Source organism: Nomascus leucogenys, chromosome 1a (assembly GCF_006542625.1).
Source record: "Nomascus leucogenys isolate Asia chromosome 1a, Asia_NLE_v1, whole genome shotgun sequence".
Classification (NCBI taxonomy): Eukaryota; Metazoa; Chordata; class Mammalia; order Primates; family Hylobatidae; genus Nomascus; species Nomascus leucogenys.
Genome location: NC_044381.1, coordinates 5,327,322 through 5,347,943, shown reverse-complemented (window position 1 = coordinate 5,347,943; position 20,622 = coordinate 5,327,322). Strand labels below are relative to the sequence as shown.

The 20,622-nt window shown below is 39.8% G+C and overlaps 1 protein-coding gene and 1 pseudogene across 4 annotated transcripts in view; one reads left to right on the top strand and one right to left on the bottom strand.

Annotated features, from left to right (window-relative positions):
* The window catches only part of SPATA6L (spermatogenesis associated 6 like), a 58,897-nt gene that overhangs the window by 32,435 nt on the left and 5,840 nt on the right, over positions 1-20,622 (top strand). For 3 of the 4 annotated variants that reach the window (XM_030803318.1, XM_030804310.1, XM_030804619.1), the window contains 5 exons: positions 6,210-6,287; positions 9,814-10,053; positions 13,178-13,280; positions 16,796-16,830; positions 17,567-17,754. In XM_030803318.1, the coding sequence (XP_030659178.1) occupies positions 6,210-6,287; positions 9,814-10,053; positions 13,178-13,280; positions 16,796-16,830; positions 17,567-17,754 (644 nt within the window). The remainder of the gene's footprint in view (positions 1-6,209; positions 6,288-9,813; positions 10,054-13,177; positions 13,281-16,795; positions 16,831-17,566; positions 17,755-20,622) is intronic. The other variant, XM_030803737.1, reaches the window with a different exon arrangement.
* LOC100587201 lies at positions 1,133-1,870 on the bottom strand (annotated as a pseudogene).

The following is a 20,622-nucleotide window of genomic DNA, read 5'->3' as shown; positions in this document are numbered from 1 at the left end:
CTCCCGACAATTCTCAAGTTAGCCAAGGCAGATATGGTCTCCATTAATCAGAGAGGAAACTGACAGAGGCTTGCAAATTGATATTACTGAAGGATCTTGAAGGATATAGCAGATATTCCGCTGATAATTTAATTCTTTGGGGGGCATTATCTGAACCTAAATTCGGGATACTCATTTTGATGTTGTCTTTGACGATTTCTATTCCCACAGCAACCCTGACGATTTTCTTGACTTTTACATCACTTGAATGATCTCCATTTAAAAGGCCACGCCTTTGAGAATTATAAAAAATATTTTCATAGTAAGCTTTTCTCATATTGCCCCATGAATTGCAATTACTATAATTTGTTATTATTTCTACTTTGTTGCGAGTGCTGTGCAGAATATATTTAATGTAACAGTGAGGATCTCTGTTTCTGTGAAGCTTATCATGACAGAGCTTCTAATACTTCAAACAGCAAACATTCATTAAAGGTTGTCCTAATCAGAATTCCTAATGACTATAATCCCAAGCCCTTCATTGTCTTTGAGAGTTTGATGAATTTCACTGAAACTATCTTTGTTTCTCCAAGATCTTCGTGTATCATTTAAATCCATGGTACATGTGAGAAGCTTGCCTTTAATTATTTTATTTTGAGTTATTGGGATATTGCTCTTCAGAAGCTAAAAGGGATTAAAAACTGATGAGAATCAGGTAGGGGATACTCTGTTATATTAACTTTGGTTTGCCTAGTTCTCTGTTAAATAAAAGGTATCTACAAACACTGAGCTGGTATCCAGCCAAGTTTCAAGATAAAAAGAAACAAACTTTCTTATATTTTCTTGAGTGTTATCTCTCTTTAACTTTATGGTCATAAATAGGAAAAATAACCTATAGGAGGTTTTATTTATAGTTATTTATAAATGCAGTTAGTCATTAGAGAAAGGGCTTTTTAAATGTGTGGAAATACCTGCATGCATTAGAGGTAAAGTATTCTTACAATTAAGTTAATCAAATTATATTTTAAACAATTTGTGAATAGATAGAGGGACTCAATTTCTCTCAACCATTCTATAAATCAAAATAAAACCAATTGCCATAGCAATGGTTTTTGGAGGGTAGGATCTGATCTTATTTGTTACTCAAAAAGTTTTATTTTTGACTGGACTCAGAAGTAGAAGCTCGCAGAGAGGGCTGCCTGCACTGTTGGCAATCTATTCCTGGCATTTTTCTTTGGTCTCCTTCATTCTTTTGGCCAAAAGTTTAGCATATTCTGCAGCCTCTCTCTTATTTCCCTTAGTAGTCTGTTTCTTCAGAGTAATATGCCAGAGTTTGTGTTATAGGACATGTGGAGTAACAAGACACTGAATCTTGGGCGCTTTGGTTCTAGGTTTCTTACCTTCTTTGTTTAAGGGCTTTATTACAATATATTGGCAGATATCATCTTTTTTAGAGTGATTGAAAAGTGCAGACTGTGCTATGTCTTTCGGGCCCCAGGCGACAAGGCACCATGGTGTCAGTCGGTCCGGGAATATCCTTCTCTCCTTTTTTAATGATAACCAAGTTGAGAATCGTCAGATTGGTGACCACATTGTGACCCTGGACAGATTTTCACTTTCTTTCTCCAATTCTTCTTGGTCTATAACAGGAATGCCCCTTCTCAGTAGCAGGTAGACGTGGCCATGGGTCAAGACACTCTGCTTTATGGGGAAAACTTGTCTTTCCCACCGCTGATTTGGACCATATAACCCTCCCAGTCTTCACCCAGAGCATCTCACTAGTAACTTCTGTGGCCATGTGCTTCTCATAAAAAGTATGAAGTTTGCTTTCATCATCCACTTCAGTGAATTTCTGGCAGCCAGTGGCTGGAAACGAAATATTCAGCTTCATCTCTTTTTTTGTTTGTTTGTTTTTGTTTTGATGTCTAACCAAATAACTGTTAATGTATTTATTTGTATACAATAAAAGCGTCATGAAAATTCTGTGTTGGGGATCACATCCATGTTGTTTTCACAAGTAAATAAGTATTATTCTGAACTGGAGAATGTTAGTTATGTCCTGATTAATGCAATACATACTTCCTTTGGCAGGTGTTTCCTCTGCTTTAATAGACAATTTCAGAAAGACATGTTAAGGGGGGAGAATCACACAATACTAAGGATCTGAGGGCCATAAACATCACATATGTTGAGTTTGCTTTTAGTTTTGTTTCCAACAGCTCTTAACCAATGTCCCTGGCTATAATCTAGGTGCTAGACACATTGCAAATCTTCAAAAGTGTTTAAGATGAAAGAATAACACACTTAATTTTTTTTTTTTGAGTTGGAGTCTTGCTCTGTTGCCCAGGTTGGAGTGCAATGGAGCGATCTCGGCTCACTGCAACCTCCGCCTCCCAGGTTCAAGCGATTCTCCTGCCTCAGCTTCCTGAGTAGCTGGGATTACAGGCACTCACCACCACGCCTGGCTGATTTTTATATTTTTAGTAGAGACGAGGTTTCCTCATGTTGGCCAGGTTGGTCTCGAACTCCTGACCTCAGGTGATTCTCCTACCTTGGCCTCCCAAAGTGCTGGGATTACAGGCGTGAGCCACCGTGTCCGGCCTTCAGCTTCATCTTGAAGCAGCTGATTGCCTCTGAGATACCACAAAAAAGAGCCATCACTTTGATAATAGCTAATGTTTCAGCCTGGCCAACACAGTGAAACCTCGTCTCTACTAAAAATACAAAAGTTAGTTGAGCATGGTGGTGCACACCTGTAACCCCAGCTACTGAGATACTGAGGCAGGAGGCAGAGGTCACAGTGAGCCAATATCATGCCACTGCACTCCAGCCTGGGTGACAGAGTGAGACTGCATCTCAAAAAAAAAAAAAAAAAAAATAGTGTGCTCACTGTATACCAGGAACTGTGTTGAGCTCATTATGTGGATTATCCTGTTCAGTCCTCCTTAACCTTGTGAGGTGACAGCTGTTCTTTCCCCACTTTAATGGGGAGGGAAGCTGGTGTAAAGAGTTTCAGAAATGCACTCAGGGTCACAGAAATGGTGAGTGGTGGAGCAGGGATTCTCATGCTGGCCTGAGTAGCTTCAGAGCCTGCACTCTTACTCACTGAATGATGCCAATTTTCTCATATTTATTTCAGCCCACTATCTGATTTCTTTTCATTAATATTGTTGGAAGTAAGAATGAATTACATATACGTGAGACAAATCATTCACTTTATTTTCTCCTAATTTATCAATTTATTAATAATTAGATTTATTTCCTCCACTAGCATGTGGCTTTTCTTTGCATTTCTGTATTTTGCTGTTTTATTTCACTTGATACTTAACAGTATTTTTTATTTCCTGGTGAGGTCAAGAATTTTTTTATTTTTGCAATATTATCTAGTCTCATGTATTAGATAATAGATAATATTACTGTCTCATCTATCAGATAATAGATAATATTACTGTCTCATCTATTAGATAATAGATAATAAAAGATAATACTGTCTTCCTGTGAGGCAATGAGAAGATTGCACAATTATCTATTATCATGTTAGGTTAAGACTGACTTTGTAAAGTGAGCATAAAAAGCATTTAAAAATTATTTTTATTTATGTATTATGTTATTTATTATGTTAAATCCTTTCATTGACCAACCATTATCACCATCATTCCATCGGTAAGGAGACTGGATGAGATAGTCTCTGAATTTCTTTTTTTTTTTTTTTTTGAGACGGAGTCTCGCTCTGTCACCCAGGCTGGAGTGCAGTGGCGCCATCTCGGCTCACTGCAAGCTCCGCCTCCCGGGTTCAGACCATTCTCCTGCCTCAGCCTCTCTGAGTAGCTGGGACTACAGGCGCCCACCACATGCCCGGCTAGTTTTGTTTTTTTTTGTGTGTGTGTATTTTTAGTTGAGACGGCGTTTCACCATGGTCTCGATCTCCTGACCTCGTGATCCACCTACCTCGGCCTCCCAAAGTGCTGGGATTACAAGCGTGAGCCACTGCGCCCGGCCTTAGTCTCTGAATTTCAACTCTAAAGTATAATGTTATGCTAAAAACAGCATGGTATGAAAAAGAAAATACATTCTTCTTTATTGTCTGTAAGTCATTGCAAGGAGTGGAGGTCGTATAAGGTGAACAAAAGTGTATTACAGAGTGTGGATTCCTTACCAGCAGGGGACTTCCTTCCTCCACTCTGGGCAAAGTGGATCAGGAATTTGAAAATCTATTAGGCAGCTGCATGTACAGTGGTTAAGTGTGGAATCAGATTGTCTGGGTTCATTCCTAGTTTTGTCATGAATGGCTATGAGACTGGGTAAGTTAATTTCTTTGTGCCTTAGTTTACTCATCTGTAAAATGAGACTGTAATAGTACATCCCTTACAGGATTATTGTGTTAGATGAGGTAATATATAGTGTTTAGCACAATACCTGGTATATGTATAGAAACCCTTAATAGCACCGGCACATGTAATAAGCATGCAGTGGGTGTTGGCGTCTTTTCTCTCGAAGACTTCAGCTGGGGCAAACCCTGTTTTGGAAGCACCTTGAGTATAAGTTGTATAAATGAAAACGAAATATTAGAGACTGGAGGGAGAGACTACTGTGGGCTTACCTGGAGGAGTTAGAGTGAGATCAGACATTGAGAGATGGGTAAAATTTGGATGGAAAAGAAGAGAAGGAAGGTGCCCTCAGGGCAAGAAGTAACTTGGCCAGGTGGTGTTCTCTGGGGGAGAGTAGAGCAGAGAGGTGATGCAGAGGGGCCACTGGTGAGTCGATGGGGTCAGAGGGAGACTGTGTAATTTAGTCAGATCCAGGTCCTGTCCCTGTGGTGCCATTTATAAGCCTTGTAAATTTGGGAAAATTGCCTTAATGTCTCTTTTTTTATTTATTTATTTATTTTTATTTTTATTTTTTTATTTTTTTTTTTTTTTTTTTTTTTTTTATTTAGGTTTTAGGTACATGTGCACAATGTGCAGGTTTGTTACATATGTATCCATGTGCCATGTTGATTTCCTGCACCCATTAACTCGTCATTTAATGTCTCTTTTAGGCCTGTTTTTTGGGGAAAGCAGTTGTATTTTAAAAATTATTATACAATAAAATTGATGCTTTTTTGGTGTACAGTTCTATGAATTTTAACACGTGTATAGATTTGTAAAACCACTACTACGATCAGGATATAGAACAATCCCATTACTCCTAAAATCACCCTCATGTTACCCCTTTATAGGCACACCCTCCCCCTTGCCCTAAGCACTAGTCTTTTCTCCATCACCATAGTTTTGTTTTTTTGAGAATGTCACATAAATGGAATCATACAGTCTGTAACCTTTTGAGACTGGCTTTTCTTACTTAGAAGAATGCTGTTGAGATCCATCCATGTAGTTGTGTGTGTCATTCATTTATTCCTTGTTATTACCGAGTAGTTTCCATTATGTAAATACACCACAGTTCATCTGTTCACCCATTAAGGACGTTTGGATTGTTTCCAGTTTTTGCCCATTTTTCAGTTTTATCATCTGTAAAACAGGATAATTATAGTAATTGTACCTACCCTATAGGATTGTAAGAATTAAACAGGATAGGGTATACATATATATATATTTACACACATATATATACGTGTATATATATGTATATACATACACACATATATATAAAACAATATTTTAGACAGTATGGTACTAAGAACAAAAAATAGAAATATCAAATCAGCGCAACAAAATTAATTTGGAATTAGATCTAATGAATATAAATATCTGATATAAGATATAAAGCAAGTTTTTCAAAGCAGGTAGGTAGAGAGGAAGACTCTCTATTCATACCTCTCTCTAGGTAATCTCATTCAATTCCATGGTGCAGTGTTTTAAATAGAGTAGCTAACATCATGGACACTGGAGCTGGAATGCCTGGGTTCAATTAATAGCCCTCATTACTAGATGGACATGTTACTTAAACTGTGTCTTATTTGAGGAGATACTGTTATAAAACCTGCTTCATGGGGTTATGTTAGGATTAGATGAGTTATTATATATGAATTACTTAGGCCTGGCTCTGATACATAATATATATTATGTAAGTGTTTAGCTATTCTTACGACATATATATTTTAGATCATGTGTGTGGATTATGCCACACAGGAGAGCAGTTAGATTCTTGTATGATTTTGAGTTAGAATGAGATGGCTAAAGAACTGTTTCTAGTAATTTTATTTGCTTTTTTTAATGCTGTTTTATTTTTAGGGCATTGCTCCCAAAATAGAGTTTTCTACAAGGACAGCCATCAGAGAATGTGTGTTTCTGCATAGAAACAGATTTCTTGTAAGTACAATACAAATCTAGTGATAGAAATGACTGGATTTTTTTTTTTCAAATTTAAAGAATTTTTGCCTAAACTCAGCTTATCAAGTTTACATGAAACTAAACAAGTAGAAACCTGGAAAGTTTTTACTAGGTTTGAATTTCTATAATTCAAACTGTTTGCTCAGCCAGTCATATTAGAGTATGTTTGGTACATATGTTTGGCAGCATGATGTAGCTGGAAGAAGGGTGATTCAGAAGCTAAAATTACAAATTTGATGTAAGTGGGCTAATTAGCTTTTGTTATTGTTGTTCTATGACATTTACTTGTGATCTTATGAACAACAGTTTCCATCTTTCTTTTTCAAAAATTTAAAAATTTTAGGCTGGGCATGGTGACACTTTGGGAGGCCGAGGCGGGTGGATCACCTGAGGTCAGGAGTTAGAGAACAGCCTGGGCAACATGGTGAAACCCCATCTCTACCAAAAATACAAAAATTAGCTGGGGATGATGGTGTGCACCTGTAGTCCCAGCTACGGGGGAGGCTGAGGCATGCAAATCGCCTGAGCCTGGGAGGTCAAGGCTGCAGTGAGCCAAGATGGCTCCACTGCACTCCAGCCTGGGTGACAGAGTGAGACTCCATCTCAGAAAAAAATAATAATAAAATAAATAAATAAATAAATAATAAAAATAAAATAAAAATTTAGAAATTTTAATTTTTTATGGGTACATAGTACCTGTATTTATTTATGGGGTACATGAGATATTTTGATACAGGCATACAGTGTGTAATAATCACATCAAGGTAAATGGTGTATCCGTCACCTAAAACATTTATCCTTTGAGTTACAAACAATCCAATTATATTCTTTTAGTTATTTTAAAATTTACAATTAAATTATTATCGACTATAGTCACCCTGTTGTTCTATCAAATACTAGATCTTATTCATTCTATTTTTTTTTGTACTCTTCAACCATCCCCCCTCCCCCTCAGCCCCCACGACCCTTCCCATCCTCTGATAACCATCATTCTACTCTCTGTCTCCATGAGTTTAATTGTTTTAATTTTTAGTTCCCACAAATAAGTGAGAATATATAAAGTTTGTCTTTCTGTGCCTGGCTTATTTCACTTGATATAATGACCTCAACTTCCATCCATGTTGTTGCAAGACATAAAAAAGAATGGCTGAATAGCACCCCATTGTGTGTATGTAATATAATTTGTTTATCCATTCATCTGTTGATGGACACTGAGGTTGATTCCAAATCTTGGCTATTGTGAATAGTGCTGCAGTAAACATGGGGCCATCTTTCTTTTGCTGAGGCTGATGCTCAGATTGTATTCATGGTCCATCTTTGGTAAGCGTGAAGGGTCTTAGGACATCCATGTGTACTACCTCAATTTTACTCTTTTCTTCAGTCCTAGTGTCTCCCTCACCCCAGTTTCTTTCTGTTTTGCTTTTACCTTATTGCATATAATGTTGTCGCCACTTAAAATCCCTTCTAGAACAAGATGGAGAAGGAATAAAGGTAGTTTGTGAAGCTTCTCCAAATACTTTGGGACAGGGTAGAGTAAAACCTGTAAGTGAAACAAAATGCTTATCCCAGATCTCATATATGGTCCTAGAAAAGACCTTGAAAATGTGGGCTGTATGTTACAGAATACTTAATGAGAAAGAAGGGCCAATAATCTGTGCAAATCTATCAAAACTCTCAGCATAATAACTCATATAATGGGAGACCAATGATTAATTTTAAGGAAGGCATTATCTGCTTTTTAGTTTTGCCTTATTTATCCTCTCTTCTCTCCAATTTATTTGTGATGTGTTCATAGCAATTTTTCGTGTTTCTTTCTCTTCCATTCTACCATTTTAATGCTGTTTTAACTTCCTAGGTCTTCCTTTCAGTGTTAACTTTTTAAACAAATAGTTTCATTGTTTTTTTTCTTGAACTCCTGGCCTCAAGAGATCCTCTGCTTCAGCCTCCCAACATGTTGGGATTACAGGCATGAGCCACCGTACTCAGTCTGTTTTTCTTCTTTCTTAAAACAGAAGTATCACTTTATTTTAGAAAATTAGAAAACAAAGATAAATAAGCAAAAAGGACCCAAAATTTAAAAAACCTGTCTCATTCTTGCCATTTAGAGATCAGCATTATTTTTTTTTTAGTATATTCTGTACACACATCACACTTTTAAAAAAGATTGAGATAACGCTGCATTGCATATTATTTTGTACCCTTCTTTTTTTGGACTTAATTTATCATAAACATTTTCTCATGTCCTCAAGTATTCTTGTGCCGGACAATTTTTCATGGCTTCACAGTATTCCATTGTATGGAAATACTATAATCTGTCTGGCCATTCATTATCCTTTTGTTGAGCACTTAACTGGTATATCAGTCAGGGTCCAGTCAGGAAACCACACCAAACTTGTGATTGTAACAGAAAGATTTAATTTTTAAAAATGGCTAAACGGGTTGAAAGAAAGACTGAAAGATAAAAGGGGAACACTGAAATGACAGAGTAATTGCAGGAAGCAGCTTCCACCCCTAGGGCTGGGGAAACAAAGGGAAGATGTTGGGTCAGCAAGAACACAGAAGCTTAAAGAAGGGATTGAACAGAAATGGGACCCAGACCTCTGGAGAAGGGCTGCTTTCCTGGATGCTTCTTCAGGAATTCGAAGGTGGGACTCTGATGAGCTGGGACTCAGATCTCAAAGGAGTGGCACTGCTCGCTGCTGGTGCCACAAGAGCTTGGAGGAAGGTTCCTGTGGGTCTAGGCTCAAATCTGAACAGGCGGCTCTGGCCAGCTGCTGCTGATGTGTCTGGAGGGGTGCATTGGGGCTAGTCCTGGCCTAATAGGGGAAAGGCTATAATCTGGAGCCATTTGCAGCTGTTAAGGCGAAGAGTGGTTGCAGGAATGATGCTAACAGGAATAGAATGCAAAACTGGAAGTAGCCAGTCACTGTATGTCCTCCAGCCTTGCAGTTTCTCTAGCACCTTCCAGTGGCAGAGCCTACAGAGACCAGCTGGAAAAGCAAAAAAGGGAGTTTGTAGAGTCCCTGGACCAGTATTATATAGCTGAGGTGGATTTGCAACTGAGCGCAATTGCTTACTCACCAATACAGTTGCTTTCTAACTTTTAAACTATCATAAGCATTTTTGTAGCTATACATACAGCCATAGTTATTTACTTATAATACATTCCTGGAAGTGAAATTGCTAGACCCCTGTATGTGTCAAATTCTCTATTCTCTATGTATTGGAGGTGTCTGACACTTTCTAACTTCCCCCTATTATAAATAAATCTCGTTGTTAATTAGTTGAATACATTATACTAGCAAGTTATAAATACTACTGATGTTAAACTGAACAGGAAAAAAATTAGAGAAATGTCCTTTCTTAAGTTTATGTTTTATAAATCTGAGGTGTGCTATCTTTGACCTTAATTTTTAAAAATTCAATTAAATACAGTTATAGTCTGATTGAATTTTCTTCTTTTCTTTCTTTATTTTAAAAAATATTCTTTTTTTGTTTATTTCAGGAAGAAAGACATAAGTCACGAAGGCCTTTATCTACATCACATGAACCAATATTTCCCTTAAGTACTATAAAGATGAAACTAAAGGAGAATAATCTCAACAGACTGCCCAAAGGCATGCAAGCCCGGGCGCCCTCTCCGTATTCTACCAGGCATTTCTTCCAGGACCAGCCAGCTCAGTTGAACCTTGGAAATAATTTCAAAATCTCTGGAGGAAGCAAGCCTCCATTTGTTGTTAGACATGTGAGCCTAAAATTATTTTTTAGAGTATTTTGCAATAGTGAGGATACGGATGAGGGTGGAATAAAGGAAGGTTGAGCTATAACAACAAATGAATAATATTAAATAAAAAGGTACTTCGAATTGAATAATAATTGTGATTAAATTATGTTCATTTCCTAGATCATTGTCAGGAAGCCCCTAGAAAGGTACCTTATACAGGGGACTTGCTCAGTAAATGTCAGCCATCCCTATTTTTAATTTTTGAAAATTATTAACAGAGTATAATGCCTACACATGATAACTTGCCATTATCTTGAAGAGTCAATGAACTGACAGAGGTTGAAAATGCATAATGAAGGTTGGCACGCACTCTGTATCAATCCAAAACTAAAGCTTCATCGGTTTTAAAGAAAACTACATGAGTTTTATTAATGAGATTGGTGCTTAGTGGCCATGTGTTGAAGAGCCAGAAAAGTTTTGTTTGCAGGAAGAAGCAATGTTGTGCGATACTCAAAGCCCTTAATTAAAGTCATCTTAGATTTTGTCCTCAGGTAGTGGTAGGCAAATTTAGTCACACTAGTTCTCTTAGTCTCTTTACATTTTTTTTTTTTTTTGGAGACAGAGTCTTGCACTGTCGCCTAGGCTGGAGTGCAGTGACACAATCTCGGCTTACTGCAACCTCTGCCTTCCATGTTCTAGTGATTCTCCTGCCTCAGCCTCCTGAGTAGCTGGGATTACAGGTGCCCACCACCAGACCCGTCTAATTTTTGTACTTTTAATAAAGACAGGGTTTCACCATGTTGGTCAGGCTGGTCTCGAACTCCTGACCTCGGGTGATCCACCCACATCGGCCTCCCGAAGTGCTGGGATTACAGGCATGAGCCACTGCACCCGGCCTACAGTTTTTTTGCTACTATAAAAGTAATGGAAAACATAGAAAAGTTCAAGAAAAAAATTATCCATTGGCTCACCAGCATAATAAAATCATTGTTTGATTTAATTTGACGCAATTTCTCTGCCTTATGCTTGCATTCATAGGCTTTATTTTTTCCACAAAGTTGTAATTAAACTGTATATACAGATTAGTTTTCCTATATATTCCAATTAACATTACATTAAAAAAATTCCTGTATTATTTTGTAGTCTACGTGAACACCAGTTTGTGTTCTAATTAATGACTTATTCTCCAGAATGTCAACTATTGATAGTATCATTAAGTTGATATTTTGATTTAAAGTCACCAGTGGTGATGCTTGTGTATTAGGCAGAGACTGTGAAGTGTAGTAAATCTCGAAGTGAAAGTGCTGTTGAGATAACTGTATGTAGAATTGGTTTGTAGGTAAAACAGAGCTGTTTGGCTAGAAACTTCAGAACAGCTCTCTACAAAAAATACACAACAGCTGTTGTCTTGGTGGCCTGAGTAATGACATCTGGCAAAAATCTAACAATGAATCTTTAAACATGTAGCCATAAAAATATTGAATTGACTTCATTTATTTCATTTCATTGAAAATATATCTGATTTACTTCATTTGATATAAATTATTGTAAAATACACCTTTAGTGCATGCCATTATGAACTAAGTAATCTTAAAATCTTGGTAGATTTCTTAGGGGATTAAAACTTGCTTGATACTTATTTTATTTAACAAATTCTTTTTTTTTTTTTTTTTGAGATGGAGTCTTGCTCTGTCCCCCAGGCTGGAGTGCAGTGGCGCGATCTCGGCTCACTGCAAGCTCTGCCTCCCGGGTTCACGCCATTCTCCTGCCTCAGCCTCCCGAGTAGCTGGGACTACAGGCGCCCGCCAACATGCCCGGCTAATTTTTTGTATTTTTAGTAGAGACGGGGTTTCACCGTGTTAGCCAGGATGGTCTCGATCTCCTGACCTCGTGATCCGCCTGCCTCGGCCTCCCAAAGTGCTGGGATTACAGGCTTGAGCCACCGCGCCCAGCCAACAAATTCTTATACAGCTTTTCCTATGTGCCAAAGTCTTTTATCAGTGATTTTACATATTTAATTTTTTCATTTAGTCAGATTTTCTAATGATATGTGATGTTTCCTTAAGTAGAAGCATTAAAATTTAGAAAACCTGATGTTATAAAGACTGTAAATTCAAGTCAATATATTAAAGTAGAGTGAAAATTAACATTATAACCTGCCTTATTAAAATGTTGAAAAACAAAAAGTAAAAAAAAAAATCAGCAACTCTATATTGTAGCTATTTGGAAGAGTCCCTAGTTCAAGTATTTTGACCTGTTTGCAGATCATGTTACCCAATTTTTCCTTAGGAAAATATGGTCAGTCACCATAGATAAATAATAACATAGTAATATAGTTGGTATTATTATTATTATTTATTATTATTATTTTTTTGAGACGGAGTTTCACTCTTGTTGCCCAGGCTGGAGTGCAATGGCGCGATCTCGGCTCACCACAATCTCTGCCTCCTGGGTTCAAGCGATTCTCCTGCCTCAGCCTCCAGAGTAGCTGGGATTACAGGCATGCGCCACCGCGCCCAGCTAATTTTTGTATTTTTGGTAGAGATGGGGTTTCTCCATGCTGGTCGGGCTGGTCTCGAACTGCCTTCCTCAGGTGATCCGCCCTCCTTGGCCTCCCAAAGTGGTGGGATTACAGGCGTGAGCCACTGCACCCGGCCTAGCTACCATTATTCTTTTCTCAAAAATGTAGACACTCAGAACAGAGAGGAATGTGGAAAGTAGAAATGTCATCTTACGGGAATCCCTTGCTGTCAGTGAGGACCCCACTTAGGCCAGCACTACTCATACTGTTTAAGGATTGTGAAACGTTGTCCTATTTTAAGGGATTATGAAATAAAGCTTCACTTACTCTCTTTCTGTGCGGGATCCTTACCAGTTGTTGGAATATAATTTGTGTCTAACTTTAGTTCTTTATGCTAATGTTTAGCCTATGTCCTCGTGTTCTAGCCTCAGTGAAGGAAAAACAGTTTCTCCTTTTAGGTGTAACGTGTAACAAACTTGGAGACTGTGATCTAGGTGGTTTTCCAGCCTTCTTTTTCCAGCCTATGTAATCAGTGATTGAGGGGGAGACAGGCATTCCAGTAACGAGGGGAGAGTACTAGAAGCTATAGTGGATTCCAGTCTTGTTTCTTTCCTTTACTTTCAGGTGGACAGTGCAAAGCCCTTTGGTGAGAATATTTCAGAGCATCATTTGAGGAGGTCTAGAAGAAAATCTAAGTTTTCAGACTTTCCGTTTCCAACGAGAAGAGGTACTCGAGTTTCTTGTTACTCCTGTACATTTCCCTGTGGCAACAAATGGGTCCTGTGTATACTCTTTCATTCTGAGGAATCACAGGTTATGTTCGGAACTGTTGGCCTAATTCTCAAGTACTCTCCAGCTGTGGAATTTCCAGGGCAGTGTTCCCATGAAGCAGAGTCAGCTGAGAAGCTTCTGTCTGAGAGTTCCCCTCGCCGTTGAAGGGGACCGTTCTAAGCGGCGTGCTGAGCGTGCTGTGGTTGCAGTTGTTCCCTGGCTGTTCCCTGGCTGGGCTGGGAAAGCAGAGTGCAACTTGTCCTGCTGTGAACCCCTTGCAAAGTCACCATTGATGCCTAACAAAAAGGCTTTCCATTTTTCTGGATGTCAAAAAACAGGAGATTGATGGTGATCAGGAGATGTAACATTTGCTTTACAAGATTTTGTGTCAGCAAGGTGGGAAGCCAACTCTATCTGAAGCAGTTAGATGAAGGCAGAGTGTTTGTTCTTAAACCTTTAGATTTCAGGCCCTTTTGCGTTCTTAAATATTATTAAGGAGCCCAAAGAGCTTTTCTTGATGTGGATAATATCAGTAGTTAGCATGTTAGAAATTAAAACTGATACATTTTTAAAATATAAGAATAGACTACGGCCGGATACAGTGACTCAGCCTGTAATCCCAGCACTTTGGGAGGCCGAGGCGGGCAGATCTCCTGAGGTTGGAAGTTTGAGACTAGCCCGACAAACATGGAGAAACCCCATCTCTACTAAAAATACAAAATTAGCCAGGCGTGGTGGCACATGCCTGTAATCCCAGCTACTCAGGGGGCTGAGGCAGGAAAATCGCTTGAACCCGGGAGGCAGAGGTTGCAGTGAGTTGAGATTGTGCCATTGCACTTCAGCCTGGGCAACAAGAGTGAAACTCTGACTAAAAAAAAAAAAAAAAAGAATAGACTAGCACACATTCCATTAGCCATCATGATGGTGATGTCATGACATCATTGTAGCTTTTGGAAAACTCCATTGTGCAGTGGTGAGAGAATGGGAATGAAACAGTCAAATCATGTCTTAGTATTATTATGAAAACAGTTTGACCTTGCAGATCTCCTAAAAGGTCTTGGGGACCCCTGGGGGAGATCCCTGGACCACACATTGAGAGTCACTGGGTTAAGGAATCCCTTGTAGGCTTTTGACTGAAATCCATGAATCATGCCAGTAGTGAAGGTCGTGTAGGTGAAAATCAGTCATTCCTGAACTTAATCAAAATTCTTAGGCTGGAAAGGAATGGTGGTTCCGTTCTCTTGCCTGCTGGTAGTACTGGACTTTCTATCTATTGCCATCCCTAACAATACAGATCTTTATCTTAGGCTTAAAGGTTTACACTTTTCAGGGGCCACTTTTAAGTCTCTTATGGAAACTTAAGCCAGTGTTCTTAGACTGTGGTAGCTGTTTGACAGCAGCTGGCCAAGGACAGAGTACAGAGTTTGAAGCAGAATGTGCTTCATCACCTCTGACATTTAATTTAAATTCTTTGAATTGAAAATCACCCATGTAGCTTATAAAGCAGCATTGTCTTCCCTACTGCAGTGAAATCAGGCAACAGCAAATGTCCTTTCCTGGGGAGGACAAGTTGGGTTTAATGCAGGCTCTATTATGATGGGACTCACACATCACATTGGTCTCGGCCTTTGTCTTTTCTTAATCCTGGCAGGTGGAGAACTAAGGTTCCAGGGAGATTACGATGTGTGTAAAGGTCACACACCAAGTTTTTGGCATACCTACATTTAGAGAAGACATTCAGACCTCTGGGCTCAGAGCCTTGGAATCCCTGTAGCTTTCAAGCCAGACCGTTGCTTAGGTCACCTGTCAGGTCATTCATCTAGGCCTAAGGGAGAACACAGCAGTGCTTCTCGAACCTGAATGTGCAGTTGAATCACCTGGGGCTCTTGTTAAACTGCAGATTCTGATTCAGTAGGGCTGGGGTGGAGCTTAGGAGTCTCCTTTTCTAACAAGCTTCCAGGTGATATGAATGCTGCTAGTCTATGGACTGCACTTTGAGAAGCAAGGGAATGACGGCAGGCGCCTCTGTGAAAGGCAGGGCTCAAAACCAGTAGGAAGGAGTTTATGAAGCCACAGGAGGAAGGAGGTTATGAGGCCACAGGGTTATGAGGCCACAGGAGGAAGGAGGTTATGAGGCCACAGGGTTATGAGGCCACAGGAGGAAGGAGGTTATGAGGCCACAGGGCAGGTTTGTGGCTATAGCTGAAAGGGCCTTAGCATTGCTGACTCCTGCCCAGCTGGGGGTGGGAGAGAAGAGAGCTCCTGGGACAAGGTGGCACACACATATGTATATGCCCAAAGGATATGAAAATGGCCTGGCTTTAAAAATCTCTTTTTATATCTACCAGTGACATGGGGAGGGGGATCGGCAGTCCAGAAAAAGTCCCTTGTCATTGCCTGAGCCCTGGTCACACTGGGGGAAGCCATGGTGACCTTAGAATTGCCTTACGAATACTCATTTTAAAAACATTTTTTAATCAACCTGGAAAAATCCAACCTAGTGTTCACTTTCTCTCTGTGTCTTTATTACCTCATTTCCTAGTCATCCTTGCCATACTTCGCCATTAGGTCTGCTTGCCTATCACGATCATTTATGGTCATGATAGTGATTTCCATTTTTGCTATGTTCTATATTTCTCCAAGCTTTTACGTATTTGTTGTCTCTATTTAACATTTGTGTCTACCTTGGACAAATGTATTCAAGAGCTCCTGCATAAATGGGATTCCATGAAAACCAAAGAAAATGTCAGAGGAGACAGAGTTTATACATTTTCTATTAGACACACAGTACTTTCTTTTAGGTTCTGGGCGCCTGCTCAAATACGAGTTTTTCAGGCTGCTTAAGGGTTATTGAACTTACTCATTCACTTTAGACTTGCTTTACCCTTCCCCCTTCCATATGTGCTGTCATTGAAAACAAAACATCCAGAGGCTCACACCTGTAATCCCAGGACTTTGGGAGGCCAAGGCGGGTGAATCACCTGAGGTCAGGAGTTCGAGACCAGCCTGGTCAACATAGTGAAACCCCATCTCTACTAAAAATACAAAAAATTGGCCGGGCATGGTGGTGGGCATCTGTAATCCCAGCTACTCAGGAGGCTGAGGCAGAGAATTGCTTGAACCCGGGAGGTGGAGATTGCAGTGAGCCGAGATTGTGCCATTGCATTCCAGCCCGGGCGACAGTGTGAGACTCCATCTCAAAAAAAAAAAAAAAAAAGAAAACCTGACTGTTGACCTCAAAAAGACAAAAACAAAAAACAAAACAAAACAAAAAACCCCACAACCCAGAGAATTGAAGTGGCTCAAGGGAGACTTAAAAGTGATAGTGTCACTTACAAGGGAGCATTTAAGTTTTTAAATAATTCATTCATTGTCTAAAATTTTTGTACTGCTGTAGAATAAATATAATGGCAGTTTTAAGGCTAAATGGTAGTAATGAGTCATTGAAACGTCTGTTCCTCTTTCTTCTAGCTTCTTCTCTTGACAGCCTTGCAGCTAACGTAAAGGTAATTTTAGAAGTAGAATTTGTAAAATGATTTACTTCCAGATATCTTTTGTCAATTATTGTACTTTTTCCAATCAGTGGTGGATATTTCTAGTTAGTCTGCTTAGATGGAATTGCTGTAGTTTAGTGTTTGTATGAAGATGTGCCCAGACTCCATGTTATACTTTGCTCAGGGGTTATCCTCATGTAAGTAGGAAGAATTACCAAGGAGGTTGTATGTAGACCCAATACCTACTTTATTGGCAGTGATTTTCATTGCTTTTTCTCTAATCAAATAATTTTATACATAGAGGTGGCAAATCACTTGTTCTTGAAGTTTGATTTGTCAAAGTGAAGGCTCAAACTTCTGTGTAACAACATGAGAATAGATTTATGCAAAGAAAATGGAATATACTGTGCTTCTTATGCCACAGCGCTTAAATATTTTGTTAAAGTTACATTTTTCCCAGACCAATAATCCCTAGTCCTCAGAAATCAAAGTTCAGAGCATGAGTTTATTTTGGTTTGTTAATATATCCCAAACATACAGACTTTTGGTTATTTTTATCAGTCTGAACTCCTGAACATTTTGTCACTAGTCTTCTCTTCTCCAGATCCTCTTCTATTTGCAGGAGATCCCTGGGGCAAATATTCTGTCATCTTAGCCCTAGTTATCTTCCTTGTCCAACCCCACCCCCTGCTCTAAATTAAGCAAACAGAAGCAAAATTACAACTAAATAATGCATATTGTCACTCAGGTTATTAAAGAGCCAGATGAACGGATTGTTTTAAGGAGTGACTCATCATCATGTTTAGATTCAAGTCAGTTTGGAAAGTCCTCATCCAGTAAACAAGGAGATACTGATTTCCACGGGAAAGCTTCATTTGCCACCTACCAGCATTCCAGCTCTCCTGGCCCCTTGGATCAGCCCCTTCTCAGAGAAAGGTCAGTGGCAAACACCCATCTGTTTGCCTGAAGAGTGCATTGTGGCCTGGCAGGGGTAAAGCTGGGTCATTTCACCAGCTTCCTTTCTTAGGAATATTCAGCTGGTGACAACTTGATATGAAAAAATGATTATTTCTTTTAAAATCTACCCAAAAGTCAGAGGCATATCTCAGAATATTTGCTGTAAATGGATAGACAACTAACTTTGACATAGGTACTATTTATCTACCCATTTTTATTTGTCATAAATTTAAAAACTAGGCCGGGCGCGGTGGCTCACGCTTGTAATCCCAGCACTTTGGGAGGCCGAGGCGGGCGGATCACAAGGTCAGGAGATCGAGACCACGGTGAAACCCCGTCTCTACTAAAAATACAAAAAATTAGCCGGGCGTGGTGGCGGGCGCCTGTAGTCCCAGCTACTTGGGAGGCTGAGGCAGGAGAATGGCGTGAACCCGGGAGGCGGAGCTTGCAGTGAGCCGAGATTGCGCCACTGCACTCCAGCCTGGGCGACAGAGCGAGACTCTGTCTCAAAAAAACAAAAAACAAAAAAACAAAAAAAAACTAAACCTTTTTATTTTACCAGTATAAAAATGTTCACCACAGAAAGTTTGAAAATTACAGAAAAAAAAGTGGAAAAAAATTACCCCCAGTCCCACCACTCAAAGACAAATGTGAACATATGGGCATATATTCTTTTTCTAGACATGACTTCTTTGTTTACATTATTTTCACAAACAATAGAAATACATTTGCATATGTCTGGAGAGCAGGCCAGAGAGGAAGAGCAGAAGCCTTTATTTGCCAGACGGCACTCTCTAGTAGGGTGAGTAACCACTGGTTCGCTTGGGTCTGCCTGATTTTAGACCTGAAAGTCCTGCATTCTGGGAATTCCTTGAGTCTTAGGCAAACCAGGACAGTTGGTTACTTTGACTTCGGGGAAGTGGCACTGAAAAGAATATTTGTAAGATTGTTGTTTGAATGAAGGATATGCCAATCTGCTTTTCTCTGCATTATTAGTGACGAGAATAAGAAGCCAACTCTGCATACCAAGATAACACATTTACTTACAAAGGCACTCAGAGTAAATAGATCCCAGAACTACAGTGGCCCTGAAATGTTTACAGGAATTATATTAACTTTAGGTAGACTAAGAAAGTGGCGATCCATTCTCAGTGTTTTTCAGAAATGACATAATAACTCTATATTCAAATGTTAAATCATGGATTTGAGGAAGTCAGATCAAATATTTTAATAAAATCCATTAATGTATGGCAAGCTTTTGATTAGTTACTTTATTAGAAAAAAATAATACAACATAGATTTTTAAAAAACTGGCTCTGGGCTGGGCGCAGTGGCTCCTGCCTATAATCCCAGAACTCTGGGAGGCCAAGGCGGGTGGATCACCTGAGGTCTGGAGTTTGAGACCAGCCTGACCAACATGGAGAAAGCCTGTCTCTACTAAAAATATAAAATTAGTCAGGCATGGTGGCACATGCCTGTAATCCCAGCTGCTCAGGAGGCTGAGGCAGGAGAATTGCTTGAACCCGGAAGGCGGAGGGTGCGGTGAGCCGAGATGGTACCATTGCACTCCAGCCTGGGCAACGAGAGCGAAATTCTGTTTAAAACAAACAAACAAACAAACAAGCAAACAAAAACTGGCTCTGGCACACAGAGACAGGTGGTCAGAGACACACTTATACCTCTCTGTGCCTGGCCTCCATCCCCTCCTGTCTTATGCTTTTGCCACCAGCCTGGAATTCAGCAGGCTGGCAAAGCACAGGAGGTTATCCTGGATTTAAAGACTTGTAGAGGATTGATTTCGAATGAAGAGTGGAAAGAACTTTCAGTTGGCAGTGGTCAGGAGATGTGGGTTCTAGCGCTCATGTGTCTCTAAGTGCTAGGTGATTTCACACAGCTACTCAACCTATTTTTTTTTAATTAATTAATTTTTTTTTGAGGTGGGGTCTTGCTTTGTCATCCAGGCTGGAGTGCAGTGGCACAATCACAGCTTACTGCGGGCTTGACCTCCCCAACCCAAGCAATCCTCCTGCCTCAGCCTCCTGAGTAGCTGGGACTACAGGTGCACACCGACATGCCTGGCTAATTTTCATATTTTTATTTTTGTAGAGATGGGGTCTCACTGTGTTGCCCAGGCTCTTCTCAAACTCCTGGGCTCAAGCAATTGTCTTGGCCTCCCAAAGTGCTGGGTATAGGCATGAGCCACTGTGCCTGGCTTCAACCTTTTAAACCTCAGTTTCCTCATCTTTAAAATGGGTGTGATGATCAAAGATCCATCTGCATACAGCCACAAAGTGCTTCTCAGCTGCCAGAACTGGGGAAAACCCATGGTTTTTGTCTCTGTGCCTGGTATCTATAACACCTCCCAAACTCCTTAAAATCAGTACAGCAAGCTTTTGTGAGAGACTGTATTGCGCATGCCGTTATTGGGCAACTGGTGTGGGCAATGGACACCATCATGACATGTCTCTGCTTTCCACTGGCTCACATACTAGACAGGAAGGCAGACATACCCCCATGTCACTGAATACGAGATAGATTGTGGTAGGCACCTAACAGAAGTACAATCCAAATGCAGGGGAAAGACATAGTGGGAGGAAATCAATTCCATCAGGAGAGAGATCCCTTTTCTCTTTAAATACGTGTGAGATGGTTTATGCATTCATTCAGCCAGCCTTTCCTGAGTGTCTTTATGTAGCAAGCCAGCAATTCTCAACTCTGGCCAACAGAAGAATTGCCTCGTGTTTACTGAGTCAAAATCAATTGGGATTGGAATTGAGTATGTGGGTGGGGAGCACATGAAATCTGTGGTTAAGAAGGAAAGCAGGATTGATACTCAATCTTCTAGGC